This window comes from Chiloscyllium plagiosum, unplaced genomic scaffold (assembly GCF_037043375.1).
Source record: "Chiloscyllium plagiosum isolate Xiang-an unplaced genomic scaffold, Cpla_swu_hap1 HiC_scaffold_7, whole genome shotgun sequence".
Lineage (NCBI taxonomy): Eukaryota > Metazoa > Chordata > Chondrichthyes > Orectolobiformes > Hemiscylliidae > Chiloscyllium > Chiloscyllium plagiosum.
In genome coordinates this window covers 79,554,980-79,568,021 of record NW_028270145.1, presented here as the reverse complement: position 1 = coordinate 79,568,021, position 13,042 = coordinate 79,554,980, and the positions used below count along the sequence as shown (strand labels likewise).

General features: G+C 42.3%; 1 protein-coding gene across 2 annotated transcripts in view; it reads right to left on the bottom strand.

Annotated features, from left to right (window-relative positions):
* rab3gap1 (RAB3 GTPase activating protein subunit 1) overlaps positions 1-1,751 on the bottom strand; it is an 89,460-nt gene extending 87,709 nt beyond the window's left edge. For both annotated transcript variants that reach the window (XM_043694040.2, XM_043694041.2), the window contains exons 1-2: positions 1,719-1,751; positions 1,564-1,619 (exon numbers count right to left, since the gene is read on the bottom strand). In XM_043694040.2, coding sequence (XP_043549975.1) covers positions 1,564-1,619; positions 1,719-1,736 — 74 coding nt within the window. In that variant the 5' untranslated portion in view covers positions 1,737-1,751. The remainder of the gene's footprint in view (positions 1-1,563; positions 1,620-1,718) is intronic.
* Between the last annotated feature and the right edge of the window lie 11,291 nt (positions 1,752-13,042).

Below are 13,042 nucleotides of genomic sequence, written 5' to 3'. Positions count from 1 at the left end.
GGCTGCAGTGCTAACCACGAAATAAGGAGACACAACTATTTCCAATATCCTCAGTATGGTCTAACTAGTGCCTGTATAATTTTAACAAGACTTCCCTTTTTTATATTCCATTCAATTGAAATAAAAGGCCTATATTCCACTAGCCTGTTCTATTATCCGCTAAATTCTTGTTAGTTTTTTGGGATTTATACACAAGAATTCCCAAATCTCTGTTCTGCAGCTTTCTGAACTCTTTACTCATTTAAATATTATTTAACTCTTCTATTCTTTCTACCAAAATACATAACCCCACATTTTCCTTCACAGTAAAGTCCATCTATCGCATTTTTGCCCACTCGCTTACCTTGTCCAAATCCCACTGCAGACTCTGTCATCCACATCACTTGCCTGCCCAGCTATTTGTGTGTTGTCCTAAAACTTAGGAACAGTACATTTATTTCTCTCATTCAAGTCACTAACGGAGTATAATAATTGTGGCCCAGCATTGATCCCTGTGGCACTCTACAAGTTACCGGGTTGCCATCCTAAAAATATTCCTTTATCCAAATCTCAGGATAATCTCCGTCCATATTAATATGTTACCCCAACACCATGTAGCCTTACACATGGTACCTTACCAAACTGAATTGAGTAATTAGTTTTCAATTTGATTACTAATGAAGGAATTCATTCCAAAAATTTCATGGTCAAACTGACAGCCCTAGAAAAGGAAAATTACAACATGAAAGTATTCTTTCTTTTCTTCAGAGGTGAGAGCACAGAAAGACAATCAATTCCCACAATGATGTTGTGAACCAGCCCTTTGGGGATTCTATTTCTTCTTTTCCAAACCAAATCATATCAAGATAGCTTTGAACTTATGTCACAACCCAATTAGTGTCCTTCACACTCAGACATAAAGAAACTATATACTTTGACATAGTGAGTTTTGAGAAGATTTGTAGCTCCGGTTGAGGTTCTAGTATGGTGACGAAATGTCTGAAAATGAACCTCCCAGCGCAGCAAGCAAACCTACATCCAGATATTTTGACATATTCACATTCTTATAATTTTACAGATTCGTTAATTAAAAAGTGTCTTATAACGAGTTACAATTTAATAAACTACAACAGCACAAAGTAGACACAGTAGACTTTCCACAAGAAGGAAAACCTCTCCACATCTACCTTGTGAAGCTAAGAATTCTGTGTTTCACAAAGGTCAAATCTCTTTTTTTTAATTCTAATATTCTAATGATTCCATTCTGAAATACTGTATGGCTTCGACAAAGAAAAGGGCTTATAGAGCAATTGACTCAATAACTTCAATAAAAAGGTGTAATGAAGATTCCTTTAGAAGGGAATGGTTTGGGAGAGCTGTCATAAACGACAGATCCCTGAAGAACCTAAACTCGTAAAGTAAGTGCAAAAACCTGCGGCTTACGCGCAGCCCCGCGTGTACGTCACACATAAAGTACAGGCAGTTAATGTGCAGGACAGAGCAACAGAACCAGGTGCTCGCGCGGCTCTGCCACGGACGCTCGCGATTCCCACCAGCCACAGCCCTAGCTTCCCCTCAGCCTACCTCTCCCACTCCGACGCCGTCGTAAAGTCCGTGATTTCGAACACTTCCGACTCCGGCTGCCGGAACACAAGAGAGTATAGTGAGAACCATCACGGAGTTGCCGACTTTAGCAACAAACAACATATTTTCACAGGAATAAAGATCCGATCACTCACGTCACTGTCCGCCGCCATCTTGGAATCCGTTTGTTTGTTTGTCAGGCGGTGCCTTGTGGGTAGAGACCCGCCTCCTGCTCCGGAAACACCGACCGTCCTCAGTCATTATACCCGGGTCGGTATGGAAACGCTGGTCATCACTGTCTTGGCCAGCCTAGAGATGTTACAGCACGGAAACAGATCCTTCGGTCCAACTCGTCCCAGCATCACTGTCCTGAGGTGATGTTGAAACACTGGTGATCATTGTACTCAGGGGCCTTCACTGTCCTGGGGTGGTCCAGAAACTCCAGTCTTCAACGTCAGTCATCACAGACCGGTTTGGAAACACCAGTCATCATGATTGTCCTGGGCTCAATGGAAACACTGGTCATTACTACTTTGGGGCGAATTGGAAACACTGGTCATTACTGTCTAGTGGCCATCTAGAAACATTGATCATCATCACCAGTCATTTCCGACCTGAGACAGTGTAGAAACATCAATCATCACAGTCCTGGGGCAATGTGGAAACAGAGGTTATCATTGCCAGTCCTAGGGTGGTGTCATCACCAGACATCATTGACAAAAGCATCTGTCAAGAGAAATTAGAGTTAAGGTTCAGGTCAAGGGCTCCCTTTTGTCTCTGATTTACAGCACCTGCAGTTCTTTCAGATTTTACCGGCTATCATTGTCCTGGAACAGTTTGGAAATAGCGGATATCACTGTCCTGGGTGGTCTAGAAATACTACTCATTATCTCAGTTTTGGGGCAGTCTAGAAACACAGGTCATCACTAGTCTGGGATGGTCTTGAAGCACTAGTCATAAACATCAGTCATCACTTTCCTGAGGCATTCTGGAAACACCAGTCAACATCACTATCCTGGGTTCCTCTGTAAACATTGATCATTGCCGTCCTGGAATGGTGTGGAATTACTTGTCATGTTCACCAGTCTTCAGTGTCCTGGTGCAGTCTGGAAACAGTGGCCTTCTTCACCTGTCATTACTGTCCTGGGACAGTGTGGAAATATCAGTTATCATTGGCCATCATTGACCTTTGGTTGGGAGGTGGGTTGCCGCCTGGAAACATCAATAGACAATAGGTGCAGGAGTAGGCCATTCAGCCCTTCGAGCCTGCACCGCCATTCAATATAATCATGGCTGTTCATTCCTAATCAGTATCCTGTTCCTGCCTTATCTCCATAACCCTTGATTCCACTATCTTTGAGCTCTATCCAACTCTTTCTTAAATGAATCCTGAGAGTGGCCTTCTACTGCCCTCTGGGGCAGAGCATTCCACACAGCCACCACTCTCTGGGTGAAGAAGTTTCTCCTGAGCTCTGTCCTAAATAGTCTACCCCGTATTTTTAAGCTGTGTCCTCTGGTTCGGCACTCACCCATCAGTGGAAATATGTTTCCTACTGCCAGAGTGTCCAATCCTTTCATAATCTTATACGTCTCAATCAGATCCCCTCTCAATCTTCGAAACTCAAGGGTATACAAGCCCAGTCGCTTCAGTCTTTCAGTGTAAGGTAATCCTGCCATTCCAGGAATTGACCTCGTGAACCTACGCTGCACTCCCTCAATAGCCAGAATGTCTTTTCTCAAATTTGGAGACCAGAACTGCACACAGTACTCCAGGTGTGGTCTCACCAGGGCCCTGTACAGCTGCAGAAGCACCTCTTTGCTTCTATACTCAATTCCTCTTGTTATGAGGGCAGCATGCTATTAGCCTTCTTCACTACCTGCTGTACCTGCATGCTTGCCTTCATTGACTGGTGTACAAGAACACCCAGATCTCTCTGTACTGCCCCTTTACATAAATTGATTCCATTGAGGTAGTGGTCTGCCTTCCTGTTCTTGCTACCAAAGTGGATAACCATACATTTATCCACATTAAACTGCATCTGCCATGCATCTGCCCACTCACCTAACTTGTCCAGGTCACCCTGTAATCTCCTAACATCCTCATCACATTTCACCCTGCCACCCAGCTTTGTATCATCAGCAAATTTGCTAATGTTATTGCTGATACCATCTTCTATATCATTAACATATATTGTAAAAAGCTGCGGTCCCAGCACGGATCCCTGCGGTACCCCACTAGTCACTGCCTGCCATTCCGAAATGGAGCCGTTTATCACTACCCTTTGTTTCCTATTAGCCAACCAATTTTCAATCCAATCTAGTACTTTGCCCCCAATACCATGCGCCCTAATTTTACTCACTAACCTCCTGTGTGGGACTTTATCAAAAGCTTTCTGAAAGTCCAGGTACACTACATCTACTGGATTTCCCTCGTCCAACTTCATAGTTACATCCTCAAAAAATTCAAGAAGATTAGTCAAGCATGATTTCCCCTTCATAAATCCATGCTGACTCTGTCCTATCCTGTTACTACTATCCAGAGGTGCAGTAATTTCATCCTTTATAATAGACTCCAGCATCTTTCCCACCACTGAGGTCAGACTAACTGGTCTATAATTTCCTGCTTTCTCTCGCCCACCTTTCTTAAAAAGTGGTATAACATTAGCTACCCTCCAATCCTCAGGAACCGACCCCGAATCTATTGAACTCTGGAAAATAATCACCAACGCATCCACGATTTCCCGCGCCACCTCCTTCAGTACCCTGGGATGCAGACCATCAGGCCCCGGAGACTTATCAACCTTCAGACCTAACAGTCTCTCCAACCCCAAATCCTGGCAAATATAAATTCCCTTAAGTTCAGGTCCTTCAGCCACTGTTACCTCCGGGAGATTGCTTGTGTCTTCCCCTGTGAACACAGATCTGAAGTACCCATTTAATTCCTCTGCCATTTCTTTGTTCCTAGTAATATATTCCCCTGTTTCTGTCTTCAAGGGCCCAATTTTTGTCCTAACCATTTTTTTGCCTTGCACATACCTAAAAAAGCTTTTACTATCCTCCTTAATATTCTTGGCCAGTTTACCTTCGTACCTCATTTTTCCTCTGCGTATTTCCTTCTTAGTAATCCTCTGTTGCTCTTTAAAAGCTTCCCAGTCCTCAGTTTTCCCACTTATCTTAGCTATGTTATACTTTTTCTCTTTTAACTTTATATGTTTCTTTACTTCCCTCGTCAGCCACAGCCGCCCATGCCTCCTCCTGGGATCTTTCTTCTTTTTAGGAATGAACTGATCCTGCAACTTCTGCATTATACACAGAAATATCCGCCATTTTTCCTCCATGGTCATCCCTGCTAAGGTATTGCACCATTGAACTTTGGCCAGCTCCTCCCTCATAGCTCCATAGTTCCCTTTATTCAACAGAAGTACTGTCACTTCCAACTGTACCCTCTCCCTCTCAAATTGCAGATTGAAGCTTATTATATTATGGTCACTACTTCCCAATGGCTCCTTCACTTCGAGGTCTCTGACCAATTCCGGTTCGTTACACAATACCAGATCCAGAATTGCCTTCTCCCTGATCGGCTCCAGCACCAGCTGCTCTAAGAATCCATCTCTGAGGCACTCCACAAAGTCTCTTTCTTGAGGCCCAATACCATCCTGATTCTCCCAGTCTACCTGCATGTTAAAATCCCCCATAACAACTGTAGTGACATCTTTGCGACAGGCCAATTTCAGCTCCTGATTTAACTTACATCCGACATCCAGACTACTGTTTGGGGGCCTGTAGATGACTCCCAAGAGGGTCTTTTTAGCCTTAGTATTTCGAAGCTCTATCCACACTGACTCTACATCACCTGACTCTAGGTTCCCCCGCGCAAGGGACTGAATATCCCTTGCGCGGGGGCCACCCCACCCCCTCTGCCCGTCAGTCTGTCCTTACGATAGCACATGTATTCTTGAATGTTCATTTCCCAGGCCCTGTCCACTTGAAGCCACGTCTCAGTTATCCCCACAATATCTGCCAATTTCCAAAAGAGCCTCAAGCTCATCCATCTTATGTCAATGCTTCGTGCATTCATGTATAGTATTTTTAATTTGTTACTGCTCTCACCCTTCCCATCAACCCTTATTTCACTCAACCTTACAGCATGATGACTTTCCGAGTTTTCTGCATTATTGATACAGTTGTCTTTCTTGACTTCTCTTGTTCTAACTTTCCCTTCAATTTCCTTTTTAAACATCCAGCTTGTCCCCTCCCCCCCGCTACTTAGTTTAAGTGTAGCGGTGTTGCAGTAGAAAACCTGCCTGGCAGAATGCTGGTCCCTAACCTATTAAGGTGCAAGCCGTTTCTCTTATAGAATTTATGTTTACCACAAAATATACCCCAGTGATCCAAGAACTTAAATCCTTGCTTCCTGCACCAGTTCCCCAACCACACGTTCAAGTCCATTATCTCCCTGGTTCTGGCCACACTAGCCCGAGGAACTGGAAGCAAACCGGAGATAACCACCTTGGACGTCCTGCTTTTCATCCTTCTTCCTAGTTCTCCAAAGTCTCGCTGTAGTATGTTCCTCCTCTTCTTCCCGACATCATTTGTGCCAACATGTACCACCACCTCTGGCTCTTCACCCTCATCCTTGAGGATTTCCTGCACTCTGTCCGCGATGTCTTTCACTCTAGCACCAGGAAGGCAACACACCATCCTTAAATCCCGCCTGCTGCCACAAAAACCCCGGTCAGTTCCTCTCACAATGGAGTCCCCTATTACCACAGCTCTGTGCGATGTCCGACTCTTCCGCTCTGCCTCTGCGGCAACTTTTGATTGACAAACTTGGCCGCCTTGCGAACTGGCAGTGTCATCAGTCTCTGTTTCCAAAAGCTTCAACTTGTTCATGACAGGTACTTCTCCCGGGGTCTCTTGCACCTGTCTCCTCTCCGCCTTCCTCATCGTCTGCTCTCTTCTGGCATGATTGGTGTAATAACATCGCTGAAGGTCTTGTCCAGAAAGATCTCGTTCTCTCGGATGAGCCTAAGGTCTTCGAGTTCTTTCGTCAGCGCTGCAATATGCTTAGTCAATTGCTGAATGTGCACACATTTTCCACACATATACGAGCCAGACACACCAGAGTCGTTGACCTCCCAAATCAAGCACGTAGCGCACTGAACCAGCTGGGCAGTCATGTCTTCACCCTCTTCAACTGTGGTGTAATCACTTCACTCAACCTCCTTGTCAAAGATTCCTGAGCTGAAGCCTCACTCTTCGATCTAAACTTCCTTAGACCCTCTTTTTGTGGCACGTCTGTGGACTCTTAATTAAGGTTAGAGGAGGAGGGAGGGAGGGAGACCCTACTTTGTAGGACCTGGGGTTTAGAACACACCCACTCTAATAGTAATCACTTACCTTCCCGACCGGCTTTGCGCTCCGTCTGAACTTCCGCCCAGCTTCCGCCGCTATCTGCTGCGAAAATACCGTTGGCGTCGAGGTAAGTTCTTTATATAGTAATCACTTACTTCCCGACCGGCTTTGCGCTCCGTCTGAACTTCCGCCTAGCTCCCACCGCTCTCTGCTGCGAAATAATCACTGTCCTGGAACAATCTAGAAACACCGGACATCATTGTCCTGGGGCGTTATGAAAACTGATGTTTACTATTGTGGGGTGATGTCAAAAATCAGTCATCTCTAATTATGACTGTTGGGCAGTAGTCTGAAAATACTGATCACCTCCAGTCATCATAGACATGTGGCAGCCTGGAAACAGCAATCATTTCTGGTCTTTGCTGTCCTGGGTGGGCTGGAAACACCAGTCATCACTATCAGCATCCCTGGTCATCCCTGACCTAGGCAACTGTGGTAACACTGGTCATCATCATGATCATCAGTTATTAAACTTTTTTTTCTGGATAATTAAATTTCTGGTTTATATTGAAGACTCTCAACAAAACTCATACTCAACAGAAAAATAACTTGAAATTTAATAACTTGAGCAGAATATGCATGTAATAGAACAATCCTGATATATTTTCATGTATACCACACTGAGCAGATTTGAATTTATGAAGCTTAGCTCCCTAATCTTGACTGTTCTGGAATGTGAATGTCTCATTAACCTTACAAGCTAGAAAAACACAAAGGCTGAAACTGACATAGAAAGTTGGAAGATATTCATGTGAGCAAGAGAGAGAGAGACTGAAAACGTTCTTCTGTAAATTACATTCACTGACCTAAAGGTTCAAGGAACACTGAGAGAGAGGGAGAGACAGGATGGAAACTGGTGGAAAGGTTAACTCTTTGTGGTCTGATTTGAGTGTCATGGATTGAATGTTTATGTGTTGTTCCCTGGAACTGGAGATCAGGGAATGTTATGAACTTAATTTGCGTTTTGGGAATATAAAATGATTTTAAAAGAAAAAGCCATTTTGTAGGACAATGGTACTGGGCATGTTAACTGAGAGAGATTGCCTCATGACCTTTTCCACATAGTTTAGACTAGTCTCTCATTATGATATACTGTTAAAAGGGAAGGTTATCTAACCAAAGCAATTGGCCATTTGGCCTGGCTTGATCAGGGTGTCCCACTTTGATGTGCATGTAGCTTAATTAATCAAATGTACTCAGCCCTGTCAATGACTTTCTCTTCCTCTGCAAACTTTTGTCATTTTATTGCTGCTTATCTGATTAAGGACATATGGTGTTTTTGTAATTTTAATACCAATTTCTGTATAAAGACAACTTGTTTGCAGCAATAAGGGCAGGAGCCTGAGAGAGCTCTTAGGGGTAAGAGCTGGCACCGCTACTCTGCTAATGGTTTTAAAACCTTAGCTCAAGCCTGGCTTGTAGGTGTCTATGTTATAGTGTAACATCGATGCCATTGGTAACTAAAAGTAATAATTTAAACTAAACTGTCTGTAAGACTTTTATATTCCAGACTGCCGTAGAGTATGATCTCCAAGAGAGATGAACCAAGAGAGGCTTACAGTTCGAGTCTATTAGGGATTCCCTGAGTCGTCTCAAATAAGTACTTTAACAACTGTTCTGGAACAACCTGGAAACACCAGTCATCACTGTCTGTAAAAGGTTCACTGGAACCGAAATGTTAACACTGCTTTCTGTCCACAGGTGCTGCCAGACCTTGAGTTTTGCCAGCAATATCTGTTTTTGTTACCAGTCCTGGAATGGTTTGGAAACAGCAGACATCATTGTCCAGGGGTGATCTGGAAACATGGTCATCATCACTGGTCATTATTGTCCTAGGGTGGTGTGACAACACAAGTCATCACAGTTTTCCCAGGACCCTGGACTGTGATGACCGGTGCTGATGATCAGCAATTCCATTACACCCCACGACAATAATGACCAGTGTTTCCATTACGTCCCAGGACTGGGATGATGGCCGGTTTCTTCAGACCGCCTCAGAAGTGAGATGACCAGTGATTGCACTTTGCAACCATCTGGAAACACTGATCATCTGCAGTCATCACTGTCCTGGGGCACTGTGGAAACACCAGTTATCATCATCTGTTTCCTCAGTCACTCCTGACTTAGGGAGCTGTGGCAATAATGATCATCATCACCAGTCATCCTGTCCTCAGGCGGTCTGGAAATACTGGACATCTCTGTACTCAAGCGGTCTGGAAACACTGGTCATCCCTGAGCTGGGGTGGTCTGGAAACACTAGTCATCATCACCGTCATTTATGTTTTTGTTACCAGTTATCACCTTCCTGAATGGTCTGGAAACAGCTGACATCACTGTCCTGGGGTGATCTGGAAACATGGTCATCATCACTGGTCATCATTGTCCTGGGGTGATCAGGAAACACCGGTTCATTGCCATCATCATCCCTGACCTGGGGGATTGTGGAAACACTGGTCATCATCACTGTCGTGTGGCACTGTGGAAACATTAGTTATTAGTTTTCTGGAGCATTGTGGAAACAGTAGTCATGTTCACTGTCCTGATGTAGTCAAGAAACCCCAGTCACCAACATTGGTCATCACTGTCCTGGGCCAGTGCCACTCATCAATGTCCTGGGGTGGTGCCATCATCACTGTCCCAGGTTGTGTGGAAACACCAGTCATCATCACTGTCCTTGGGCAATTTGGAAACACAGGTTGTCATCTAGGAACACTGGCCAGCACTGTCCTAGGGTGGTATGGAAACACCAATTATTATCGCTGTCTGAGGGCAGAATGGAAACACCTGTCATTATCAAGTCACTATTCTGAGTTGCCTGGAAACACCAGTCATTACTCTGCTGGAGCATTGTAGAAATACCAGTCATTACTGTTGTGGAGCAGTGTGGAAATAGTAGCCATCATCACTGTCCTGGTGTGATCAAGAAACACTGGTCACCAACACTGGTCATTCTCAGTCATCATTGACCTGGGGTGGTTTGGACACTTCAATCATCACTGTTCCAGGGTGGTATGATCATCACCAGTCATGACTGTCCTGGGACAGTCATCATCACGGGTTATCTCTGTGCTGGGGATGTCGAGAAACACCAGTTGTTCTTGGTCAGGGCAGTGTGGAAACACGGTCATCTCTGCTAGGGCAGTGTGGAAAGTTTGAGGTGACTTTTCTTATTGGTCTGCCAGTGCTTTACCTCAGGGGAAGATAGAATTCCACAACATTGTGCTCTTTAAACAGCACATTCATATCAATTCTGCACACTTAAGCATCATTCTTCAAAGGACACATCACTTGCAAGGGCTTGTTTGGTCTTTCTGTTGCGAACACTGATCTCAGATAAGTCATATCTTTCATGGGTGTATTTCTTTACTCTTTCATAGAAAGTTGAAAATTCTTTATCATGTTTCCTTGTCCCAATCCATCTCTCCAGGTTCTTAATCATCTCACACACCAGCTTATACACCATGTTAAGCAATGTGGCCAGTAAACTTCAACAGAGACTGCGAAGAGTTTCAGAGCATTGCTGAAAAAAGAGCAAATAGAGTTCAACGACTTAATTCTTTTGTTGAAGGATAACCATAATATTTTATGGTGCTGTTCTTCAACAAAACTTTGAAAGAAACTTCTCATAAGTTTCCAGCATTTCAGTAATCTGTCAATAGTTAGTAGTAGAGAAAGCCAAACAATACAGCATGCCAGGCTAATGTACAAGAACTCATGGTGTTCTCCCAAGTAAATGGCTGTTTATTACCCTTGATGCTCTCTCTACCTAATTGAGATACTTCATCTTAGGAATAGCAGTATGCTGTGTAAGTTATCCATCTGAATCTTCTTGGCCAATAACTGCAGGCAGTTCTCATAACACCAGGCTGGTTGTTATCTGCTTGCCTGCATTCCTTTGAAGATTAATTGCCCCATTCGTAATAGGGAAGTGTGGTACACAATAACTCTTTGACATCAGTTATGGCCTCTGATTCTTATGGCTTTTTCTTTGTTTTCATGTGCTAAAGATCTTTTTATATTTGGAGAAGACTAGTTACTGATGTATTACTCAGGTACACAGAAAATACTAAATATGAAATACTAAAAGAATTCAGCTTTAAAGGGGACCCCAGCTTCCAACAATTAGTTAATATTGATATCATTCATTTTGAACTCTCTTGGTGAGTGTGTATAAATTAATGGACCTAGCCCTTGGCTGTGTCCATGTGAATGTGCTATAATTACAAATAGTTTGAGCTTAAAAAATAGCAGAACTAAGTGTATCCAATATTGTAGAGCTAGTGAATAATTGGTGTGGTGAAATGTAGTCACCTCCATTATAAAACTGGTCATCTGACCACCGTACACATTACTTCTAATTAAACATTATGAAACCATTGGCTTCAACCTCTACCACAAATTATAATTATCATACATTTTAGTTTATACATCTGCCTCTGTCTTAGGCCTAACTAAATAGTTTGTGAACATACTGTTGCTGCTGATGTTGCTTCTTTACTCAACTATTCCGATGTTGTAATAAAAACAGGAAGTGCTTTATTCCAATTCTGTCCTTGACAGCCACTCATCTTCTGCACTTGTTAAAAACTCCTGTATATCTCCTTTATCTAATTATGCCTCTACAAGGTATTTTGGGGTGTTGAAGGTAAATACATTTGAATTATGTTTCTTTTCATAATTTGTCACATGAGAATAATGTTGACGTGACAAAAATAAAATGCTTATCAAATGTAGTTACATGTGAATGTGCTATAATTACAAATTAATGTACATTTTAATTCTTTAACTGGAACGTAAAGGAATGAATAATGATGAATATTTTCCAGACTCTAAAGAGTCTGGGTAGTTGAGCAGTCATTACTGATTCACCAATAGATTTATATATTTCAGCAACATCTGGTAAAGTTGTTCTGCTATTTTACAAGTGTATCATCTTAATTATTGTGAGCAATGATATATAAATAATCTTATTTATATATAGAAATGTTAAGCCTTTGATTTCAAATTATTTTGTTCATCTGAAACTTCTCACTTGATAAATTTAGGACGGTTAAAAACTCGTGGGGAATTCTAGCCAGAGTGCTGCATTAATGCCACAGTACATTAATACACAAAGCTATTACACTGCTTTAGATTTTAATTATTGAAGTGTTCATTCAAATAATGAATTCTTGCATCATCCTAGGGATCCAGAAAAGTTCAAATATTTTTAACAAAAAAATGATTATAGTTTCTGACATACATATGAATAGATTTAGAAAGCTAAACATAATGAATATTCACAATTATATAGTATTGCATTAACATTTCAACACAAAAAGGACATTCAACCCAATGTAATCCCATATGTGCACACAGCTTCTCTATTCATTCATCTTCTTTTTTACACACCTATCCAATCTAATCTTGAAAGTTATTAATGTTCCTGTCTCAACCAATAACACGAGTGAATTCCACATGTCACAATACTGCTTGAAGAGTGCTCTTCTTCCCTGTATTCTAAATCTCTTAAATTTAATCTTCTTTCTGGCTGCTTGTTGTTAATCCCTCAACTACTAGAAATAGTGTACTTCTATACAGAATCTGGATTGTGGACAGTTGCAAGTCTGTTGTGTCTGTTTGCAAGTCAGTTTGTACGGACGTCATAGCACAATGTATTTGTAAGCCATTTGTAAGTACAGGAAATAGCAGCTCTTTAAAATTACACCCCTGCATGAGATCACGATTGTAAATCGTGCAGAGGGAGAATTGGTGAAAACATAATCATTTAAGGAAATGGTACTGAGCAATCCGATGGAGCTACAGGTTGATACGTTTTTGGGTCCTGATGGACTGCTTCCTAAAGTCATAAAGAGGTGACTAATTAGTTAGTTGATGCATGGTATTTTCCAAAATTTGATTGATCCTGGAAAGGTTCCATCAGACCAGAAAGTAGCAAATGTAACTGCCCTGTTCAAGAAGGGAAGGAAACAGAAAACAGTAATTTAGCTTGACATTTAACATGGGAAAGATCAATGAATTAACACTTAAGGAGGTCAGAATTGGGTAGTCGGAAAAGCAAGGT